General features: G+C 58.8%; 1 protein-coding gene across 4 annotated transcripts in view; it reads right to left on the bottom strand.

The window, feature by feature from the left end:
* The window catches only part of ACSBG1 (acyl-CoA synthetase bubblegum family member 1), a 46401-nt gene that overhangs the window by 14180 nt on the left and 8290 nt on the right, over positions 1 to 23931 (bottom strand). Inside the window, exons 2-6 of one of the 4 annotated variants that reach the window (XM_064569748.1) lie at positions 15391 to 15489; positions 14337 to 14437; positions 4371 to 4591; positions 3871 to 3959; positions 3466 to 3586 (exon numbers count right to left, since the gene is read on the bottom strand). In XM_064569748.1, the coding sequence (XP_064425818.1) occupies positions 3466 to 3586; positions 3871 to 3959; positions 4371 to 4591; positions 14337 to 14437; positions 15391 to 15489 (631 nt within the window). Of the gene's footprint in view, positions 1 to 3465; positions 3587 to 3870; positions 3960 to 4370; positions 4592 to 8497; positions 8817 to 14336; positions 14438 to 15390; positions 15490 to 23931 lie in introns of those variants that run through there. The other 3 variants (XM_064569749.1, XM_064569747.1, XM_064569750.1) reach the window with 3 other exon arrangements.

Genomic DNA, 23931 nt, shown 5'->3' with positions numbered 1-23931 from the left:
ATGTTTATAGCAGCATTTTCAACAATAGTCAAACTATGGAAAGAGCCCACATGTCCATCGACAGATGAATGGATAAAGAAGATGTGGTCCATATATACAATGAAATATTACGCAGCCATCAGAAAGAATGAAATCTTGCCATTTGCAATGACGTGGCTGGAACTAGAGGGTATGATGCTAAGTGAAATAAGTCAGTCAGAGAAAGACAAATACTGTATGACTTCACTCATATGTGGAATTTAAGAAGCAAAGCAAACGAGCAGAGGGGAAAAGAGAGAGAGCAGTAAACCAAGAAACAGACTCTTTTTAAAAAAGATTTTATTTGTTTATTTTAGAGAGAGAGAGCAAGCGAACAGGGGGAGGGAGAAGGACAAGCAGACTGCCTGCTGAGCACAGAGCCCTATGCAGGGCCGGATCCCAGGACCCTGAGGTCATGACCTGAGCCGAAACGAAGAGTCAGACATGCTCAACTGATGGAGCAACGGAGCCCCCCAGGAGCTCCCAAGAAATAAGACTCTTAACTCTGGAGAACACACTGCTGGTCACCAGAGGGGAGGTGGGGGGATGGGGGAGACAGGCGACGGGGATGAAGGAGAGCACCGGGTGATACACAGAAGTGTTGAATCACTGAATTGTGCACCTGAAATTAATATTGCCGAAAACTGAAACTATATATCAACTACACAGCAACTAAAATAAAAACTTAAAAAGTCAAAAAATAAAAATAAATAAAAGCAGCCAGAGAAACAAGATACCTTATATACGCGGAGAGGAACAAAGACACAAAATAATAGACTTCTCGTCAGAAACTACATAAAGTTGAAAACACTGGAATGGAATCTTTAGAAGGCTGAAAGAAAAAAAAAGTCCTATCAACCCAGAATTTTAAACCATATGAAAATATCTTTTGAAAAATAGAAAATAAACACGTTTTCAGATGTGTATTACAAGAAATTTGAAGAAAATCCTTAAGGCAGGAAGATGATGCCAGAAGCAGACTTGTATCTATGGAAGGGAATGGCCAGCGGGTGGGTAAATATGAGAGACATGTTTCCTTCTTTTAAAATGCCTTTAAATGATAAAACAATGTAGGGTAGGGTTTGTAACCTGGATGGAGGCAGAATGGAGGCAGGGAGGAGGGAGGATGTTGGTGGGGACCCTATGTCACAGGCGAAGCAGCAGAACCCTGTGACCGTGCGCAGCCCAGCGACGGAAAAGCAGACCGCCCTAAGTTACAAATGCAAACGGTAAACCCGAGGGCAAACACTAACGTAATAACTAACAAGGCGCTGGAGAGTGAATGGAATACCCGAAGACAAACTGACGCGGGTCTAAGTGTCTTTTAGTTCGGAGCAAAGCCGCACCTTGCTTCCCTCTAGGACAGGGCAGCCTCACCAGGGAACTTGTTAGAAATGCAGATCCTCGGGCCCCACCCCAGGCCTCCTGCAACCCGACGCTGAGGGGTGTGGGGCCCGGCACCCCATGTCGAACACACCTGCGGGTGCTTCTGACACGGGACTGAGGGTGACAATCTCTGCCACGGACACGTTGCGGTAACTAGGTCAGCTGGCCTGAGCAGTGTCCCACATCCGGATCCACCCGCCCATCTCCTCCCCCTGTTGCTCAACTTCTTGCTCTAACTTCTGTCCTGGCTTTTGAATGGAGAGGCTCGATGCTTTTCTGATGAAACCCTGCCTGCAAGCAGCCCGCAGGTGGCATTCGTCCCAGCACAGGCCCAGGGGACGCGGGGCCTGCCTGGACTGCTCCCTGCCTCGCCCCTGGCGGGGACTCGCTCAACACCCCCTCCCACGGTGGCTGCCCTCCGGGGCCTGTCATGCCTTCTAGTGCCAACACGGCCCTCCGTGCCCCCACGCTGCCTTCTGTTGCTGCCGACCAGCCAGGCCCCCTCACTGACTCTCTCAGTTGGTTCTTGAGGTTCCCTGGTACGATCCCAGCGTGAAAAGTGCCCCAGCGTCCCTCCCCTATTGCCACTTTTACAAGGGACGGGGCGGGGCTGAGTCAGCCGTCCTGCACTTCTCTGGCCCTCACTTGCCTTGTCTGTAAAACGGGCTCACAAGACCGTTTCTCGGGGCCGCTGTGCTGTACGCACCCGAACACGGTAACCGCCGCCTCCCTGAGACCCCGGCGCCCAGGTCTGTTTCTTTGTGTGTGAAATGCAGACGGGGGGGATGAACTGCCTTTCAGACCTCCTAAGTTTTGATAACAACGCCTTTCTTTCTTCCATGTTAAAGTTCTTGACTTTAACAATATAATAATTTAAGAGCACTCATATGGTACTGCTATGGGTTGAACTGTGTCCCCCAAAAAGATATGTTGAAGTCTTAACCCCCCAGTACCTTAGAATGGGCTCTTCTTTGGAAATAGGGTCTTTACAGAAGGAATCAGGTTTAAATGATTTAACCTACCATGGCTGCTGTCCTCCTGGAAAGGGACTTGGACACAGAGAAGCACATGGGGGAGCCTGGGCCACGCGAATGGGGAGGTGCTGCGTCCAGAGCACCAGCTTTTGCAAACTGAAGCGGGGGGCCACAGCCTCACTGCGGGAGCTATTTCAAAACACACTCTGATCTGGGGTCGGCTTCCGGTGACTCTGCCTCAGGGGTCTGCTGGCAGCCACAGCTGGCCCAGGATTCTGATGGGAGCCGATGGCCAACCAAGCTGGCTTCTTTCTTGAGGCTTGAGGGGGCGACCTCTTCACTGGAGATGGAGGGGGGGCCCCTGGTCCAGCCGCCCCTCTGGGCATCCAGATCCCACGGTCCCACCCTCAGGGACACCTCCAGAACCAGAGCCGAGCCTCCGAGTCCATCCCAGAGGCCTCCGGGATGCAAGGAGCCCCCGAAGGCCGCGCCGGGGGCAGGTGGTGGGTGCGGCTGGGGCTCAGGGCTGTCCCTGGGCTGCCACACCCTGGCCGTGGCTCATGTGGGATGCCGCCAATCAAGGGAGGGGTCTTAAGGGAATCCCCCCTCTGCAGAGGAGATCCGGCTGGCTCAAGGGGTGCTTTCGAGTTCTTGCTATGCCCCCGCTGTCTTTAGAGGACTTTAGAAGACTTGCAGCCCCTGCCCTGTGGCAGCCCCCTACCCCACCCCCGATCCTGCACTGAAGGCCAGGCTTGAGTGCTCAAGGTGTCCGGGCCCTGGGCCACCCTCACGGCACACCGCCTGCCACCGGCAGAGGACCCCGGTGCCCGCAGGAGGCAGTGGGCCAGCTGGTGGCCCTAGCCCAAGGCTGTCACCCCGTCCTGGGCTTCCTGGTCCTCAGGGTCCGGAGCTGGCCAGTGCTGAGGTACCCACTGCCCTGCCTCGTTCTACGTGTATCCGTGTGTCATGGGGTTGCCGTGGGAGGAGGGGGACCCCGGAAGGGAGGATGGGAAAGTCCTCTGTAAGCTGGAGGTCCACAAGGACACCTGGCCTCTGGCCCCGTGCCCACTTCCCCTTGGCCCCAAACCTTCAGGATCTTTTCCAGTTGCTTCGGTGTGTCAACCACAACGATGTTGGCACGGCTGTCATGGGCGATGTGCTGGCAGGCCTCGGGGGAGCTGGTGGTGTAGATGCCGGTGACGATGCCACTGCAAGAGCCCCGGAGGTTCGTGTCCGACTGGTGCAGAGCGCCTCTCCCTCGGCCCAGCCCGCAGCCCTGCCCCAGGGGCTGCCGCGCCCGGACAGGCAGGGGTTCCCGGCCAGCTCAGTACTGCTGCCCAGGCAGGGGGGCAGAGGGGTCCCGAGAGGGCCCCCGGGGAGGAGATGGGGTCTGGGCCGGGCATGGGGGCCTCTGAGGACGCGAGCAACCCTCTTTCCCCTCTCTGCCCACCTCCGCCCCACCGGAGACTGTGCCCCGCCCCCAGCCACTCACCCTGCAAACACCGTGCCCACCGCCGAGAAGAACCACTCCGGGGAGTTGAAGCCGAGGATGGCCACGCTGTGTGCCCGCTCCAGGCCGAGCTCCAGGACCAAGGCCGACAGGCCAGGTCAGCGGGCCCGGAAGGGGGCCTCTCATGCCCAGCCAGGCCCCCTTCCAGACCGCAGGGACCACCCTCCCAGGGCACCCAGCGGGAGAATGCCCTGGGGCCCTTGCTGCCCCCCTCGGCACCTTCCCAGGGAGTCAGGCCCTCTGCCCAGCCCAGCAGGCAGCCCAGCCCGACTCGAATGTGATCACGAATGAAAACCAGGTGTTGAGTGGCTGGCATGTGGGGAGGGCCCAGCGCGTCCCAGCGGGCCAGTGCACGGGAGTGGTTTTACAGTCACTCCTTCCAGAGGCTCGCCAGGTTGGGAGCCAGGGAGGGGACCTACGAGGGTCCAGAGCTGGAAGGCAGGTCTGGGGAGGGAAAGGCTGCATCTCAAGGGGCCCCTCACCTTCAGGAAGCCCTTGGCGGCTTTTCGGGCCAGCAGGTAGTACTGGGAGTAGGAGATGTGCTCCCACGTGCCCTGGCGCTTGAAGCCTATAGCACGGAGGTCCCCATACTTGTCCAGGGTCTCGGAGAACATCTGGTGCACGGTGTAAGGAGGCTGTGGGCAGGTGGGGTGAAAGCGTGTGCGCACGCGTCCGTCTGCCCGCGTTGTCCACAGCTTCTCCTCTGCGGGGGAGGGAGACCACACTGGGATCATGCTGGCGGGGGAGGGAGACCACAGCTGGGATCATGCTGGCCTAGGGTCCCCCTCCCCTGCCCCCTGAGGCCCTGGTCCTCCCGGGCCGCCGGTCCCAACAGTGCTTTGGGGGCTGGGCCATGGGTGGTGGCAGACCAGGACTGGGGCAGCTGGGAGGCTGCCTGGAGGAGGAGGTCTGACAGCCCTGAGGATAGGCAAGGCTTAGGGAGACAGCAAGGAGGTGGAGGCCGTAGAGGCACCGAGGGCCAAGACCTTTTCCTGTCTTCGTGCCAGTGGAACCTGCCCCTCGAGGCTGGGTGGTCAGTATGTTCAGGCCTGCCTCAGAAGAGCAGGGCCATCAGACCTCAACATGCTTCGGGGTTCCCACCCTTCCTCTGCCCGCTGAGAATCGGGGACAGGCCCAGCTGGACGGAAGTTCAAAGCCGCAGAAAGAACAGCCCTCCCGACGGGGGGACCAGAGCCCAGTGGCTCAGACTAGCCCAAGAAGTGTCCCAGCTGCAGGGACAACCTTCACTCCTCGTCAGGTGTCGGCGCTGTGCCGAATCCCTCCCGCAGGGACCCACTCTGTTCCACAGGGGGTGGTGCCTCGGTTTGCAGATGGGGCAGCGCAGCTCGGGGAGGCCCGGGCATCTCCCCAAGGTCACAGAGCCGGCCCCGCGAGCGGTAGGTGGCGACAGATGGACCATTTCGTGTGCGAGACTTTGGGCGCACCGTGCAACCTCTGAGTCTGTTTCCTCCTAGCAAAGATGAGGATTTGGACCTCAGGGATGATGGGGGGGGGGGGCGGTCAAAGGAAATGGTGTACATGAAGGACCCTGACACCTAGTTGGTACACAATAAATGCACATTTCCAATTTTCCAAGTTCTCCAAATTCCAGGAGGCTTGGACGGGAGGTCTAGATCCTTTTGTCTATGGGGCCTCCTTTCCCTGGGCCAGGGCCGTCCTTAGGCGGAAGAGGGGCTGTCCTGCCACCTGCTGGCTGGACCGCATGGGTGGCCCCAGCCACGGGCAGCACCAACCTCAAAACCATCCTGTGGGATGACCTCGTCCCTCCCCTCCAGACACTCTCGGTTGCACGTGGACCCTGAGGTTGACAGAAGACGCCGGGCTGGGACAGGAGAGCTGGTTCCTAGCTTCCAAGGAGGCCACGGAATTTGCCACGGAAAGACGTGGATGTGAATGCCATCAGCATCATTTGTAATAGTCAAACACGGAAACCACCAAACGCCCGTCCGCCGGTGACCAGTCAAGCCTGGCATCCCCCCGACGCCACCCACGAACACAAGTCCACCCTGAAATGGCAGACACGGCTGCTCTGGGCGCAGCACGGTGCATCTCAGACCGTGTTCCCAGAAAGAAGCCAGAAGATGACCCGTGTATGGGAACTGTCCAGAGAAGGCAGGTTAGTGGTTGCCCGGTGGTGGGAGTCACCACAAATAGACACCAAGGATCTTTCTGAGGTGGTGGAAATGTTCTATAATCAGATCGCAGTGATATTGGTACAACTGTAAAAATTCGCTAATCAAAAACAATGATTTTTTCAGTGAAAAATGATCACATTAAAGTGGGTAAATTTGAGGCCGTGCAATCATACCTCAATAAAAGTTCTCTAATACCTGGGCAGCTGGAGGCCCTCTTCCCTTCCCTGGTCCCTAAACCAGAAAAGGTGGATTCTCCCTGTGGGCGGATCCCTCGGGGGCATGAGAGGAGAGGGGCAGAGGGAGAGAGAGGGAGAAGCCGATTCCACACTAAGCGTGGAGCCCGACGCGGGGCTCGATCCCAGGACCCTGAGATCAGGACCTGAGCCAAAACCAAGTCAGATGCTTAACTGACTGAGCCCCCCCAGGCACCCCAGGCCCTGTTACTCTTGTATGAGTCAAGGGTAGCAAACCCAAAATGCCCAGAGGGGCCAGGTGTCGATATCACAAGAAATAATGTGTAAAGAGGGGTGCGTGGGTGGCTCAGTCCGCTAAGCATCTGCCTTCAGCTCAGATCATGATCCTGGGGTCCTCGGGTCGAGTCCCGTGTGGGGCTCCTTGCTCGGCAAGGAGTCTGCTTCTCCCTCTGCTTGTGTTCTCTCTCTCTTAAATGAGTAAATCAGATCTTTAAAAAACTAATGCGTAACGATAAATAATACATGAGTGAAGTGCTCCAGGGTCTGTGTGGGAGTCACGGGACCAGAGTCTGCATTCCCACAAAGAATCAGTCTCCTTCTCACCGTCCCAGAAACACAGGGCTCTGGGAAACCTCCTTCTGTTTCTCTGTTCTTGATAAAGAACAATGCTCACGAAGGAGAGCTACAGTCCAAGGGGACGGTGACTGTCCCGAGCCCCACCCCCGCGCCAGGGAGGCCACAGGGCATGGTGGGAACGCTGGGCACAGCTCATCGGCAGGGGCAAGCTGGTGCCCAGCAGGAATGCAAACCAAGGGTTATCTGACATCTGGGTGTCTGTGTGCAATCACCCCGTATTTAAATGTTGGCTCACACTTCAAAAAAACATTATGCGGACCAAATCAAACACAGCTGTCGAAAATCACCCATCCTTAATTCTGTGACCTCAGAGAATCTCCGGCGGTGCAGGTGGGCGGGGGTGAGCGCCGGTCCCAGTCACTTTCCCAGCCACGCGCACCCTGACGGCTCCCAGCTTTTGGCCCTTGTTCTAGGCTTTCCAAAGGACAGATTTCTAGAAGTGGGTTCATTGACTCAGAAGGAAAGAGCGCATGAACTTTGGATGGATATGTCGTACAGAGTTCCTTCGTCTAACTTATGCTCTCCCGCTAATGGTCCTGCCTGGCGGTGCCCGCGTTCTGCGCACAGAAGGACAGAGGGGACCAGAAAGAGAAGGGATGCTGGTGGGCCCGTGAGCCTGGCTCCACTTAGCCCAGCTGCCTGCCCAGGGAGGGGAGCCAGCCGGGGGATGGGCGCCTTGCAGCGGGGCTTGCGACCCCAGGCTCCGGCCGGCCCTTCTCTGCACCTGCTCCACCAGCCAAGCCGACCCAGCTGGGCCCCCGAGTCCCCAGACCGGCCAGAGGAAAGGCTTTGGCGGGCACGGGGCCTGCTCGCCATCCTGGAGGCCCAGTCACTCCCCTGCCCACGGAGGGCTGCCGTGGTCACGGCTCGCCGAGTGCCCGCTTTGCAGCAGGTGGGCGGCACGTACCTTATTCACAGCCTAAGAGGTAGCACAGCTGACCCTCTGAGAAACGGGGAGGCAAGTCACCTGTGCGGCTGGGGGCAGAGCTGGGATTCCCACCCACAGGCTAACGCCCAGGCCCCCGCAGGCCCCAGTGCCCGTGTCTCCTTCCAGAAAGGACGTTCTGCCTCCTGCCCAAGGCCTGGAGGGGAGCTCAGGAGCGGTGACCTTGGGCAGCGGCCACCACTGCCTTTCCCACTCTCCAGGGCTCCTGGAGAGACCTTTCGGAACCCAGATCTGACCTTGACCACAGGGTGCTGTGCCCACGGTGGCCTCTGAGGAAAACCCTCTGTGACCTCAGCACACACCTTTCCAGCCAGCCTGAGCGGCTCCAGTGCCCCCTGCCCCCACCCCGTGCCTTGGCCCACGCTGTGTCTCTACCTGAGACCCGGTCCCCGCCACACAGCTCTCCCGCGCTTCCGGTCCCAAGTACCACCCCTCCCTGAACACAGGAGCCGGGCCTCGCTGAGGGTCAAGCCTCCCCCACAGCTGGAGGCTCTTGTAAGCAGGGTGACTACTTCCTGGGGCCCGAGTGCAGAAGCCCAGCCCGGAGCGGAGGTCAGGGGCCTTCAGGGAAAAATGAGCTAGCTTCTGTCCTATCCCTGTCCCAGGGAGGCTGGACTGAACCACCATGCGTCTAGGGGACCCAGGCCTTCTGCTCTTCCCCTCCCCCCCCCACTCACCGGCATGGCCCACAGTGATGCAGGTCACCTTCTTGCCCAAGCGCTGAGACAGGCTGGCCCACCGAGTAGGTGCCTGCCTACGCGGCCACATGAACCTCGTCCTGTGTGCCTGGGAGCCCGGCTCAGTGTCCTTCTGCCGAGGCTGCCACAGCTCAGGGGCCTCGGCCTTTGGTGCCAGCCGCCGAGCGCCCTCGGGCTTGGGGACTGAACAAAGGGGAGACAGATGAATCTCCAAGCCTGGGGGCCTCACGCTCCCCTTTGTCTTCTCAGGTCCATGTAGGCCCACCTTTGGGCCTTTGCTCATGCTGCTCCCTCTCCCGACCTCATCTCTGTCTGAGAGGAGAGAAATCTCTGGACGACGAGTGAGAAACCCCGTTTTTCGCTATCAGCAAGGTGGGCAGAGCCGTTGGAAGGGCTGGCTGGCCCACAAAGGGCTTGGACCCGGGCCCCGCCCCAGGGCTGCAGGAATGGGCCTAATCTCACGCCCTGGACCAGGCACACAGGGTCACCGCGCCTGGGGAGCTTCTCTCCGCAGCAGCTGAGCGGGACTTGCAGAGAATGGGTGGCAGAGGCCGCGGCGGGGCGGGAAGCCCAGAGAAGCGGGTGGTGGGCTGAGGGTGCCCGAGGGTGGCTGCCACCGCACAGGGAGCCACGGGAGTCCATTACTTCCCATGCCCCCAGCCACGCCGAGTTTCGCTTCGTCCCCGCCTGGCCTGTCGTCGTGACAGCCTCCCTGGCCGGAGCCATCTGCCCTCACCGGCTCCCCCCGCCTCCTGCCCGGGGTCTCTCCCAATATGAAGAAGCGCGAAGCAACAAAGATGTCACCAGCCCAGCCGACCCCGCTCACGACCAGCCGGGAGTGTGAGTCAGTACGAGCTTCCTGGGGGCAATCAGCCAACTATACCAAAGGGCTGGATGGGAGGATGGGTTGGCCTGGTGGTGGGTATTGAGGAGGGCACGTTCTGCATGGAGCACTGGGTGTTGTGCACAGACAATGAATCATGGAACACTACACCTAAAACTAATGATGTAATGTATGGGGATTAACGTAAGAATAAAAAACCCCTGGAGCAGCAACCACACTGGCAGGAAGAGCCCGTGGGAACGGAGCAGCGGGCCGGACACTGGGAGCCCGGAGGCCCATCGCTCCATGGCTCTGTTTCTACGAGCACAGTCACTGGAAACGACCCAGTGTCCCTAGCAGGGCACTGGTAAATGCTTCAGAGGGAGCCACACCGTGGATGCTAAGCCGTCATGAAAATAAAGTTTTAAAGAGTTTAATGACAAGGAAATGCCCGCGGGAGGGCATCGGGTGGAGCGTGGTGTCAGCTCGCAGGCAGAGCGGAAACCGTCTGCGTCTGGGATCCCCGCACAGCGGGCGCTCCCGAAACCCTCCTTCCTTCTCTCCGGACAGACTCTGAGCCCGCACAACCACTGCCCTTGGCTAAGCCTGTGGCGCCCGCCAGGATATGGACGGATGAGCGGAGAAGCGGCCGGGAATTCCCACACGCGGCCCATCGGCGGCGTGAGGGATGGCCAAGGTCACAGCAGGTCAGGGGCAACAGTGGGACCAGGCCTCAGTCAGTCCCAGCAGCCGAATGGGGTGTAGGCGTGAGGGTCCACGGTCCATTCCCTTGGGGATGGGGTTGGGGGAGGAGCCTGGCCCTCGGCCAGACCCAAGCAGGAGGGAGGGCCCATGAGCTGGGGGTGCCCCTCCGCCTGCCGCTCTGAGGGTGGCTCCCGGGTGGCGGCAGAGACATAGAAATCGGGATGGGTTGCCAGCCCTAATTTAAAATGTCCCCGACCCCCACCTTGACATTCAACAGGGACGCAGATCCGCCGTGCCCAACCGAGCTCACGGCTTCAGTAGCAGCAGAACACAGTCAGGACCCAGCCGAGGTCCCTGTCACCCAGGAAGGCGCCCACGATCCCACCCCAGCTAGCAGTCCGCGGCCGACCGCCAGCCCCCAGAACACACGAGACCATGCCAGCTCAGGGCCCGGGGTGGGCTTTCCCAAGGCCCGGCCCCCGTCTCCTCGCCTTCTCTTGCTCACATGGCCACCGGTCTTGGCCTGACCCTGGCCTGGGTCTTGTCAATCACGCATTATGCTGGGGGCGGCCCGGCAGGCTGGGAGCTGCTGTCCTTGGGGCTCTGGGATCAAGGCTTCTGAACAGCAGAGGAAATCACTCTCAACTGGCTGGGAAGGAGGAAAAAGAGGGGCGAGGGCAGTGGGGGGGAGGAGAAGCCCGGGGGCATTTACTGCTGCCGTGGGAATGGCCGAGAAGGAGCCTATTGCAGCTGGAGGGATGCATGGGCCTGGGGTGGCAGGTGCTCTCAGGCCTGGGACAGATCTGCCTCCAAGATGCTCCTGCCAGCGCCGGACCCCGAAGCCCCCGCTGCCGAGGCCAGCCTGGACGGGGGCCAGGACGCTCCCTCTGCGCACAGGGACCCTTTGCTGCGGCCCTTGGACACTGCTCAGACCTGTGCCAGGCATTCGTGGGGATATTTAAGGGGAAGAGGCCATGGCGGCCTCAGAACAGGACCCGAGATAAGGATAAGGCCTGCCTGGGACAGAACAGTTTGTCCAGACCTTGTACAGAATGTGCCAGAATGTGACTTTGGCTCCACTGTGTCTGAGGTGGGAGAGACCCCCTCCACCTGCTGGCCACTCACCAGCCTTCTTGCCCGAGGGTTAGGAGCTCTGGGTTGTGGCCACTCAGCAAAGAAAGCCTGGGGAGACCCCCGTCCTCCCTGGACCTCAATGTCCCCATCTGAATCACAATCGGGAGGGAGGGACAAGATGGTCTCTGTGGGCCCCCCCGGGGTCACTGTTTTAGCTTTTATGTTCTACCCCCAGAATTCCACTTGTCCAGGTCTGGACCACGGCAGTGGGGGCGCTGAGATGGGCACTGCCCGCCCTGTGGTGTGCGTGCGCAGGAAACGCACACAGACCCCGGAGCCCGTCTCCACCTGCCCCGCAGAGCTCTGCTTCCCTCTGCCGGCACCCCCTTCAGGGGCACCCCTGGGGCCGGTCCCCAGGTGCCCAAGGTGGTTTTCATGTCCTTTTGGGCATGAGCCTGCCCTCCGGGCCCCTCCCTTGTACACACACCCTGTCAGCACCCCAGGGGTAGACATGAGCAACGCTGGGCCTGGACAAGTACGTGCTCAGCCACCGCTCACAAGCCCAGGGCAGCAGCTCTTTCTGCCCACGGGTCCTGTCCCCGGGCCTTAATAAAACCACCATTTTGCCCTGAAGACATCTCAAGAGTTCTTTCTTGGCGTGGGCTCCAGACCCCACCAACCTCCCCTACATTCCAAACCTACATCAGACACGAGCCGCTCTGGGCCCAGGGAAGCATCTAATACACACTCATAACTTAACTTGGACATTTGATTAGAAAAAGTTTGTACAAGGATCCCCACTTTTTTTGGCTGGTGAGGCTGGGGTTCCCACTCGCTCCCATTTCTCAGGTTAGGAGCTGTCTACATGAATTTCCTCTGTTCTCGGGGTGAAATCTGTCCTACCTTCCCCACTCCCACCCCCACCAGAGGCTGAAGCGACAGTGGGGGCCTCTGTCTCCCACTGTCCCCACCCTGCTCCCCAGCCTCAGGCTGGGAGCTCCCCAGGACACGGGTGGTATCTGTCTCCTTCCAGCCAAAGAGCAGCCATGCCTTCGAAGTGTTTGGGAAGGGTGGGAGTGAGGGACAGAGGGAGGCCCCGTGCAGCCCTTGACCCAACCGCGGGCCTCATGGGGCTAGAAACGCCCGCGTCAGAGCTCCCTGGTGGGTGTAAGAGTCTGCTGGGAAGAGTGAGCGTGGGGGGCAGGCCCTGGCCAGCCCCATCTCCAGCAGCTGCTCTCCCTGGACCCCCTCCCCTTCCCTGCGGTGTTGCCTTGCCCTGCTCCAGCTGGGGTTCATGCTCAGCTAGAAAGAGCTAGAAAGAACTGTGTCTCCAGGGCCCGGCGCAAGGCTGACTTTGTGTGGTCAGATTCAGTGGGTCTGCCCGCTAGCTCAGAGCCTGGCCTGGGGACAGGAGCTTGAGGACCCTCAAGGTTCTGGGAACTCAGGGAGGCCCAGGTGGATGCTGACTGTGGAAGGCAGGCCTCCCAGAGCTCCCCAGAGGGGCTGCCAGCTCAGCGGTTCACGGGAGGGCAGGCCGGGGCTCACCAGGCCCGGAGGGGACCGCACTGCTACCCAGGGCCCAAAGAGTCAGCGTGGCCAGCCAAGAGTTCCACTTCCTCTGGCGGTGGGACTGAACCTCTCTGAGCTCGGTGGGGTTCTGAAGACAACATGAAAGACTGCAAACCCCTCAGCACAAAGCCCAGCACAAGGTAAACGTTCACAGGGGGCAGCCGGGTGGGGAAGGAGGATTGAACCCCTCTCACTGCCCTCCAGCCCCCTCCCTACAGCCTTCCACGGGGACGGGGGCCTTCTCCCGATCCTAGGGAGCGCGCTTCGGGACAGGGCAGGCGCAAGACTCCTTCCCACCTCCTTCCCCGCGGAGCCTGGAGGCCAGGCTCCCGGCCCCGCAGGGGGGTCTCGAGAACAAGCCCCGGCACCAGGCTGGCATGTGGCGGGTGCTCGGTCCCGGCTGGACTCAGATCTCACCTCGGCCGTGCCCCAGAGTCCCCGGGGCTGAGCAGGAGAAGCTGGGCAGAGCATGACACTCATGCCAGCCCCGGGGGGCTCACGAGGCCGGCCGGACAGCGCCCCGGCAGGGCTGACGTCCCCGAGGCAGCTCTGCCGTGCGCCTGCTGACAGCAGCGGTCCCCGCAGCTCCTTAGCCCAAGACGTCCAGCGCGGGAGAGGGGCCGCTTGTCTGATGGCGGCGCCTGCCCCACGGGGGAGGTCACTGGCACTTGCTCCCGGGGAGCCTGCCCTCTTTACACCTCTCGGCATCTCTTCCAGTGGGCACGGTGACCTTTGCCTTGACGCTTTGTCTGTCCTCCAACCCAGAAAGCCAGGCCAGGGCCTCCCCTTGTCCTGTTGCCGGCTCCGCCCACCCCTCGGCCCTGCGCAGGGACCTGAAGAAATGACCTCCGCAGCTAGTTCCAGCTCAAGCACTACCACTTGCTCCCCAAATCCCAGACCTAGTCTAACCACGAGGAAGACCCCAGGCGGACCCAAACGGAAGGACATTCTGCCAAAGACGCGCCGAGTTCAAACGCTTCCCCCCAGACACCCGAGCGAGGGGGCGGCCTGGGGGGTCTCTGCTCCCAGGAGCTCCTGGCGGGAAGGGTCCGCACCCCGGGGCAGGCGACACAGGATGTGCCACCCCAAGGACAGCGCAGACCCCGGAGGCGGTGACCCCTGCCCCAGGCACTTCCTGTTTCAGTTTTTGTTTGACTTGCGCTGTTGCTACAATGTCCTCAGCCAATAAAAAGGAAGGAAGCTATGCGGCTGCTGTCACTCTGATGACTCTTCGGGGTAAATGATAAAGCTCCGCAGCCCTCCTGGGGCCACCGTCTGAGGGCGAACGTCTTTGCAAGCCTCCCACACACTCTGCCCACTTCCAGCCCCCCGACCGGCACCTCGGCCCAGGCAACCAGGCTGGGAGCGCCCGGCCTTGCTCCCTGGGGCCTCCACCCGTCCAGAGGCCCCGGCTGCCTCCCTGCCTCCGTCCTCCCCACCACTCACTGCCTTCCCTCAGGCTTGGCCCTGATGCGGCCATAAGGAAAGGGGAGTGGTGGGGTCCCTGGGGACGTGGCGACCAGAGGGATTTCTACCTGCGGCGGCCCCCAAGTCCTGTCCTGTGGCTCCCCCAGCTGGCCTCTGCCTGGGTGCTGCCCGCGGCCCTCCAGCACCCCGGCGCAGCCCGCAGCCTCCCGGCCGGCTCACCTGACCCATCCAGCTGGGCATCCTTCTCCTTCTCTGGGGACGAGAGTGCGAGAGCATGGCTTAGGAACTCTTTGGAGAGCGTCTGCCCATCAGTCAGGGAGCTGGTGGGGAGGGGAGAAACAACGTGAGACCCTCGGGCCTGGCCTGGCACACATCTGGGCACCCCGGGGGTGACACGGGCGTCTCTGCCTCCCGGTGGGGGTCAGGGGATAAGACCTCACAGCCGCAGGCTAACCTCACCCCACCCAGGTTCTCCCTGCAGGTTCTCAGCGCTCAGCCCTGCTCTGCTCTAGTTTGTCGTGTGACTCTGGGCAACGGTACAGCTCTCTCTGGACTCAGTGTCCCCATCTGGACAAGGAAAGGCTTGGGGGTTCAGCACTGGCCGGTTCTGGGCACAACTCCAGTGGAGCCCCTCCTCCTCACTCCCACACCCCCTGGGCCTCAAACATTGGAAACAGTCATGCTCAGAAGCTCAGAGTGGAGCTGAGGACATTTCTAGGGCTCCCACGCGTCCTATGCAGACCCCAGTGAGGACTTCCCCTCCCCAAGGGAGCCTGTGGGAGGCCCTAGCCTATTCCCCCATGGAGAGGACAGGTGTGGAGCCAGAGAGATCTGGGGCTCAGGCCATCTGCCTCCACCCCTCTGCCCCTGGCCCAGATCCTCCTCGCTTCCCAGGCATGGTGGCCCTAGACAATGGATCTCCCCTTCCAGCCGGATAGCGCAAGGGGTTATGGGGTCTCTGTTGTCAACTGATCCTTGGCACCATTTCTCCTTAGGGTTCAATTGGCCAGACCTCAACATCCTGGGTGATGAGCGGATGGAGTTCAGTACATGCACCAGAGTCAAGCAGGACTACGGCCTTACACAACTCCACAGGCATATTTCACACTCACCAGTATGTAAACAGAGCCTACTGGAGTTGTGCAGTGTGCAACCTGTGCAGCTGGTCATGGCAGCCCCGAGGGCAGGACCCTGGCTCCAGGGAGTCCCATCCGTCTGTCAGGGTGGGGCTAGTCCCATCCCTGCCCACTTCCCAGGCTGTTGGGCCAGTTACCTGCTTGTCACATTCGGCCTTATTCCTTGCTGGTACCACAGGTTCAAACTAAGTTTGTGAACGCACCCAGGCCCACCTGGCAGCAGTCTGCTTAAGAACCTGAGATAGGTTTTAAAACGAAAGACATCAGGAGGTTATGAAGGGAGGGGCCTGGGGAGAAGGGGGGCGCGTGGGGGCAAGTCGGTCCCCTTCCTAGGAACTTTGTGAGCAGGGCTCCTCTGTCTGGCACAGGGACCAAGGGGCCCCTGTGCCAGGCAGAGGGTTCTGAGTGCGTGGGACTCGTCCTGCTGACTTTGGGGCGCTGGCCGCCGCCATGACTCGCTTGGGTCACAGAGTGGACGCTGCATCTGTTTTGGGACAGAGACAGCTGTGCTGGTACCAAACGGCCCCAGAGCTCTGGGCGCAGACAATAGAACTAATGGGTGAATGTGGGACACGCACACACGTGGGCCGAGGGTGCCCCACTGGGAGTCCCTGAGTGGGGACAGTGAACTTGGTGCAGGCTCCACACTCTGCTGGCTGTGTCCTCAAAGGCGCCTACAGCAGACTGGCCTCCGGAATCACCGCCCCCAGATTGGCGGAGGCCGTGGTGGGCTGCGACCGCCCGCCAGATGAGTCTGCTTTAAACCCCCAGCATCAGAAGGTACCAGCAGCATGTCCTGCACCTGATAAAAATGTGTGTAAACTGCTTCTGGTTTCAAAAAAGCTAAATGCAGACGAAACGAAAAGACAGCTGCCTACGGAAGCCGGGGGCCAAGCGAGCTCATCCTGCTCAGATGCACTGCGGTCGCCCCCCGTCCGGGGTCACAGGGGAGAGCCAGTCCTCCTCTGGGGACTGTGACAGGGACACCACGCTTACCCCGTGCACGGCCCACGTGGAGCCCTGAGCCGCAGAAGGCTGGCTGCCTCATTAAGAGAGGTCAGCATCCTGGAAGGGGACGGCGCCCTCGCCCACCGTCTGAAACAGACTTTGCAGGACCTCCCTGTGACGTGTGGCTGCTCCCGAGGTCACAACCAGGGACTGACGTCTGGCCTGGCTTGTGACACAGAAGGGAAGGGGGCCACGCTGCGTGGTGCTGGGGCCCGTGCCCTCCCCGTGGGCCTCCTGCCCCGTGTCCGGGCGGGGGTGCCGCAATGCCCGCTTCAGTGCTCGCCCTTGCCCGCGCTCCTGCAGCTGCTGGGGGGGGCCTCCAGCCACTCGCCCACCCCCTCTGTGCAGTGGCCAGGGGGCTGAGAGACCAACGCTGGACAAGCCGGCCTCTTCGGCCTGGGGAGCGAGCCCGGGGACCTGGCTTTCCCAGCGTCCTCCGAGGGGAGCCACCGCGACTGCCCTGACCCCTCCCACGCCCCTCTGACTCCTGCCACTGTTCGGGGCGGCCTCGGGGGCCGGCGAGGGACCAGCAGGTGAGGTGGGACCACCGCGATCAGGACCAGCGCCTGTCAAAGGGGATGAGCGCAGTATTCCTGTCCTTCTGGAAAACTAGACTCCTCCTGCTCGCACGTACCCCATAAGCACCTTGCCTTACTCGTTTTGCACAGAAACCAAATGTGCTTAGCACCTGTCTGGTCGCTCAGGGAGCGAGGAAGCTCTTGAAGAGCCTGTGTGCGCGAATATACTGTGAGCTGAGGTGCGTGGGACGGGCGGAGGGGGCTGGGAGAGCCTGCACTCCCTCTCCTAACCGTCTCTGGTCAATTGGTCTCTCCTTTGTCCTCCTGTCTTGCCCGAGGAGCTGAAGGGGACCATTTGAGGACAGAGCCTACTGAGCTTCATTCAGCTCCTCCTTCAGAAAGCCCTCGGGGATTATCCCCGACACCTTTTCACTCTCACGGCCTTTGGACACTCCGGTTTGGGCCTTGAATGCCGCACGCGGCTTGGTAAGCTCCCTGAGTCTGTCTGTCCTCTGGCCCTGAGATGCCCTAAGGTGCACAGTTGGAGCTCAGGAAACATCCTCCTCAAGTCTTCACCATGTGTGTGACCCACAAGCCAAGAGGAGCCCTCCTTTTCCATGGGAGCCCCTCCTGGAGGGGGCGTCCATCTCCTAGTTATCTTGTTGTCTTTCTTCCCTTTCACCAGTCAGGCCACTGTGCTGTATGCAAGAGGTGCTCCATAAATGCTTTCTGAGGCTCACCAGAATTGGCCCATCTGGGTTCAGCTCCACTAGCTGTGTGGCCCTGGGCAAGTCACCGTACCTCTGGGAGCCTCGGTGCTCTGCGTCAGCCCCGTGTCTGTGGTGAGGATACAGGATACCTGCAAAGTGCTTAGTGCTCAGTGCTCAGTGGCTCGCACATATTGCTGGGGGCTGTCATGGGTCTTTGGGGAGCAAGGAGAAGAAAGTTCTTGGGTACGATTGGGAGGGTGACTCAGTGGAATGGAAACCCCCAAGCCCAAGACTGGGGGTCCAGGTGCCACGTGGCCCGGGTACTCTCCCTGGGAGGAGGATGGGGTCCCTGTTCCTTACACGGTCCTCAGGATGGAGTTGGCAGACCTGAGCAGGAGCATCTCTGACATGGTCCCCGTGGGGTGGCCGCGCCCCTCGAGCTCACCCAGGAGACAGTGGGGACCTTAGGGAACGCATCAGCCCCAGAGAGGCCCCGCTCCACCAAACCGCCCTGCAACAGAGACACAGTGTGCATCACGGGTTGTGGCCGGACTGGGTGAGGACGCAGGTGCCCTCCTTGCAGGACTCACTGCTCCTGAGGCTGGGCACCTGACTGTAATTTACTGCCTGCTAAGCCCACACGTCTCATCACATCGAGAACAACACAGAGTCGCCTTCGGGCTCCAGTTTCTATTCCCTGGGCCAGGCGCTTACCAGGATGAGCAAACCAATCAGAGCCCCAGGACTCCTGCTTTGCACACTCCTGACCCCCCCGCCGGCCGCCCTCCCCATTCCTTCTTCCAGTTCTTGCTTCTCTCCGCCCCGGGTGCGAGGGGAGACCCTATCTCCTGGAACACAGCAGAGGATTTCAGGGCAGGGCGTTGCCCCAACATTCCCCAGATCCTAAAAGGCCCCAGCTGGGAGAGGAGCAGCACCTCCTCCAGAACCCAGCGTCCCGGCCACCCCGGCTGGAGCGTGCCACGCCAGCAGCCCACCCAGGAGCTGCATCTGCATGGGCCTCTCTGATCCCCCCACACGGTGGCCCACGCCACTCGCTTCTCCTTAGTCCACATGGCCTGTCTCACCTCGAAGATTGGACTCCCGGCAGCTCTCTCAGGATCCCAGGTTCCTGGCCGGACACCCCCCGGAGGGAGAGTGGACGCCCAGCAGGGCCGGGTCTGACTGCACAGGGTGCTCACCTGTCTCCCCTATGCGGAGGCAGGGACAGGGCTCCGCGTTCCCTGCGCTCCGTCGGCTAAGGCACCAGGTGTGGGAGTCGGTGCTGCCCGGGCTCCAGGTAACGAGGCAGTGGGGCTGGGCATGCGTGGGGACCCGCCCCGGCCTGCCCCAGGGCTGTGGGTGAGGTGTGGCCCCAGACACCTCTGACCCACCTGGCGCGGGCCCCAGCTGCCCACCTGTGAGCCTTACCTCAGAGGGTGGGGAGCAGGAGAGGGAGAGGGACCTGCCAGTGTGGGGAGGGAGGCGGTCTGCGGGCTGCAGGACGACATGGCGCTGGGGCTGGGCGCTGCACCTGAAGCCCGCCTGGGCTCCCGCGGCGGGCTGGGAGCTTCACTTTTGGTTTGGTTTCGACGTTTTAACTTGTCTTTACTAAATGCAGGAGCTGTGCCAAGCACCTGACTCGCGCCGGCTCCTTGCATGCTCCCTACAGCCCTGCGGTGGAGGCTTTCTCCAGAGCCCGGGCTCCAGACGAGCCGCAGAGCGGCCCGGAGAGCCTGAGACTGGCCCGGTGTCGCGTGCCCCACAAGAAGGCCGAGCAGGGATCGGATCCCGGTCTCTGTGACCCGCTCCAGAACCAGGACACTACGCACGCTAGATGTACCCGTTATCCGCATCATAAAACAGCTTTCTCTCCCCGTCCCAGGGCAGCAAATGCCCCTGCCCCTTGCCCTCTCGCGCCCCCTCCACTTCTTCCCCCACCCTGGGACTTGGCAGGATTGTGGCATCAAACCCAAACCTTCTAACACCAGGGTCCCTGCTCCTTGGAAACCCCCTCCCAGCCGCCCCTCCAGCCCTGGGGGCCCCCACCCCTAAGCGATCCCTTGCAAGCTACAACTTCAGGGTCCGGACTGCCTCTGGGGGACGGGAAGACATGCAAGGCCCCGCTGGGTGTTCAGGTGCAATTATAAGCCCCACCTGAAGGCCTGGGGCAGGACACAGGTGGTTCCACGGCCCTGACCCCAGTCAGATGTCAGATGCCTCCCGACTACCCCAGTAAGCTGGTCGGTCAATGCCTGCGCACCCACTTCAAGAAAATTCTGCCCTCCACCAAATTCCAGTTCCTTAAAGTTCTCTTTTCCTGACAGTGCATGCCCACTGCCACTTCAGGCTGTCCTGACCATCTGGGTCAGGGGTCCTAGCCCTGAGCCTCTATGGGTCATAAGCCCCTTTGAGAACCTGCCAGAATTCCCCCTCACCTCCCACCAGTGCTTTGGAAGGGTTCCCAGCCCCAGCGAACCCCAGGAAGGAACGCAGACCTCCTCTGTCCCTGGGACACGGATGACTCCTCCCTCCCCCCGCTGCTCTCCTGCTTAGGGCTGAGCTGCGGCGGCATTAATGATTGGACTTGGCGCTGGGCATGGGTGTGGGTGGGGGATGGCATCAGAAAGGTCCTCAGTTCAAGAGCTGGCAGCAACCCCATGCCTGGGTCTCTCAGCACCCCCGGGGCAACTGGAAACAGTTTCTAAATGGACGAGGAGCCTGGGTAAATAGGCTTCTTCCAGGATCAGGATGGCTTGGGAAATTCTGTCCCCTTGCAAAACCCACAAGCGGCCTCCTGTTCTTCAGACCCCCCCTCCTCCAGGAAGCCCTCTGGGAGAGACCCTCTGGAGCTGCCCTGGCTGAACCCCTCCCAGAGCACTTAGCATAGAGGCTGGGTGTTATTTTGTTAAACGTAACTGCCTACAATAAATAAAAATCTGAATTAAGCCCATATTCCCGGAGCTGGAAATGATCTGTCCCTTCCCCAGATCTCACAGCTCCAGGGGGGTCCTCCTTCCTACTGCGAAGAGTGCTTCAGCAGCCCCCACAGAGGGGGCATGGGGGCCTTGCCTCGAAGGCTGAGGTGACGGCAGTCAGGTGATGGTCAGCAACCAGAGGAGCATTCAAGGTCACTGGGCTTACCAGACCCAGGCTGGGGTGGGGGATACAGCGAAATTAAAGGAGACAGTTGGCAAGGAGAGAAGGTTCGACTATTTGACCTGAGGCAGAGGATGTGTCCCGAGGCCATGGTGCCGTGGAGGCTGCTGGCCCCGAGGGGGAGCAGCCAGGGCCCCAGGGCGGACCAGCTCCCGGGGAACCCTGGTCAGGCAGAGGACTTCTAGGGACCCATGGTCTCTCAGAAAGGGTGAGGACAGGGCACGGGTGGTCGAAGCCGTGTCCCTCACACCGCTAGAAGGAACATATCTGGGGCAGGCACCCTGGGGACTGAGCCCCCAGTGCAAGACTCCCGCAGAGGTGTGTTTGGGGAGAGGCTTCAGCCTCAAAGGCTGTCCCAGCTCCACCTAGGCTCCTGCCATGTTGGGTGGGGCCAGCCAGCCAGCTCACTTCTAATCCAACTGACCACACCCAGAGCCTCCAACCCTGTCGGTACAAAGTTCACAAGCCTGCATGGAGATGAACTCGTCCATCACCAGGCTTTGTTGCAAAACCTGGACTGAGCTGGGAGGCAATCCCATCCTGACCAAGAAAAAGTGTTCTGGGCACTGGGACCTGTGGGTTCTAGGCTTGGGATCTGCTCCAGATGGGTGATTGTGGGTGAGTCCCTGGGCCTCTCTGGGGCTGCCTTGCATCAGGGAAGGGTGATTTGGGCACCTGGGCTGGAATTCTGCTGCCCCAGGCAGGGACAAGGCTACCAGATGGGGTGTTGTCAGGCCCCTAGGCCTGAGGGGGCAGAGGGAGAACAGGCAGACATAATAATATCATGTAAAGAGCCAGTTGCTAACATTTGTGTGGCATCTCTTGTGTGCCTTGTACAGACACGAACACAAGCGACCCTCAGATGGCCCAATGACGCACTTCCTAGCGCTATTCTCACTTCACAGATGAGGAAACTGTGATTTTCCCGAGGCCTTTTGGTTAGCAAACCTGGTCTACAAATTCAGGCAGGTGAGTTTCAGACTTCATATTCTTGGCCAACAGGCTATCCCAGATCATCCCAGGCCTCCTGGGTGGGGCAGGGGCAAACGGGGTGAGGCACAGAGGGCTGGCAGCAACCCCATGCTGGGTCTCTCAGCACCCCCGGGGCAACTGGAAACAGTTTCTAAATGGACGAGGAGCCTGGGTAAATAGGCTTCTTCCAGGATCCCATGGTCCCATTTTCTGTCATTCACCATCAGATCCTTTTATTACACCCCTCCATCAACTAATATTTTGAAAAAAAAATTTTTTTAAAGATTTTATTTATTTATTTGTCAGAGAGAGAGAGAGAGAGCACAAGCAGGGGGAGTGGCAGGCAGAGGGAGGGGGAGAAGCAGACTCCCCGCTGAGCAGGGAACCCAACACAGGGCTCGATCCCAGGACCCTGGGACCATGACCTGAGCCGAAGGCAGACGCTTAACCGACTGAGCCACCCAGGCGCCCCCCTCATTTCACTTTTTTAAAAGTTCAAACTAACATCTCCTGAGCACTTAGTAGATGGCAGGCACATTACATATGTTAAGTCATTCAATTACATCAACAATCCTATAAAGTAGGTACTGAATTATAATCCCCGTTATATGGGATATGGAAGCACAAAGAGTTGAAGTAATTTGCTGTAGGTGATACAGCTAGTAATTGGAATAGTTGGGATTCAAAGCCAGATAGCCTGACTCCAGATTTTATTTACTTATTTATTTATTTAAGATTTTATTTACTTATTTGAGAGAGAGAATGAGATAGAGCATGAGAGGAGGGAGGGTCATAGGGAGAAACAGACTCCCTGCTGAGCAGGGAGCCCGATGTGGGACTTGATCCCGGGACTCCAGGACCATGACCTGAGCCGAAGGCAGTCGCTTAACCAACTGAGCCACCCAGGTGCCCCTGACTCCAGATTTTAAATTCTGAAGTATCATATGCACTGCCTAAACTTGGGTGGGTCTCTGTGAGGCTCCCCAAACCTCTGCACACAGCTCAGCAACATGGGATTTCTTAGGAGCGACCGACTCAGAAAGGCAGAGCCCTGTGGCTGAGACACTAGTGAATGCAAATGCATATTTAAATCCTTTAAATCAACATACTCCTAACCTATCGTCACAATATCCAACGTAAAACAAAAAATGACCAGACATCTGAAAAAGCAAGAAATTTGAGCCAAAATCGAGAAAAAAGGCAGTCAGTAGAAACAAACTCAGAGATGACGCAGCTGTTGCAATAAGCATGCAAGGACTTTAACACAGTTACTAACACATGTTTGATAATTTAAAGAAAAAATATAGACATAATTGATGAACAATGGAGGATTGCCACATGAAAATAGAAAGTATAAGGAAAGTACAATCTCTGAAATGAAAAGCTTACCAGATGAGCTTAACAGCAGATTTGAAACTATCAGAAAAAAAGTTTGTGAACTTGAAGACAGAATGATAGAAATAATTCAATCGAAAGAATAGAGAGAAAAAAAAATTTTTTTTAATTAAACTATAACAAAACATTGTTGAAAGAAATTAATTAAGATCTAAACAAATGGAAAGTCATTTCATGATCAAGAGACTTAATATTGTTAAGATGACAATACCACCCCCCCCCAAACTGATCTATAGGTCAACATAATCCCTATCAAAATCCCAGCTGACTTTTTTGTAGAAATTAACAAGCTGGTTTAAAGTTTATATGAAAATTCAAAAGACCCAGAAGAGCCAAAACAATATTGAAAAAGAACAAAGCTGGAGGATTCACACCTGTTGGTTTCAAAACATACTGCACACCTACAGTCATTAAGACAATGTGGTACTGGCATAAGAATAAACATATAGGGGGCACCTGGGCGGCTCTGTTGTTAAGCGTCTGCCTTCGGCTCAGGTCATGATCCCAGGGTCCTGGGATTGAGCCCCGAATCGAGCCCCGCATGGGGTTCTCTGCTCGGCGGGGAGCCTGCTTCTCCCTCTCCCACTCCCCCTGCTTGTGTTCCCTCTCTCGCTGTGTCTCTCTCTGTCAAATAAATAAATAAAATCTTTTAAAATTTTTAAGTCAAAATGTATCAAAAAGGCTTAATGGTAAGAGCTAAAACTTTAACTATTAGAAGAAAATATAAGTCTATGGGGCCTTGAGTTAGGCACAGCCTTCTGAGATATGATGTCAAGAGCACAAGCAACAAGAAAAAAACAGATAAATTGGACTACATCAAAATTAAGCCTTCTTGTCTTCAAAGGACACCATAGGTAAAGCAAAAAGATAGCCCGCAGAATGGGAGAAAACATTTGCAAATTATACGTCTGATAAGAGA

The sequence above is a fragment of the Mirounga angustirostris genome, unplaced genomic scaffold (assembly GCF_029215605.1).
Source record: "Mirounga angustirostris isolate CCGP_5_RB_7025 unplaced genomic scaffold, mMirAng1.0.hap1 SCAF_9, whole genome shotgun sequence".
Classification (NCBI taxonomy): Eukaryota; Metazoa; Chordata; class Mammalia; order Carnivora; family Phocidae; genus Mirounga; species Mirounga angustirostris.
Note: the sequence above shows the minus strand (reverse complement) of the source record. Positions and strands in the feature narration are given on the sequence as shown.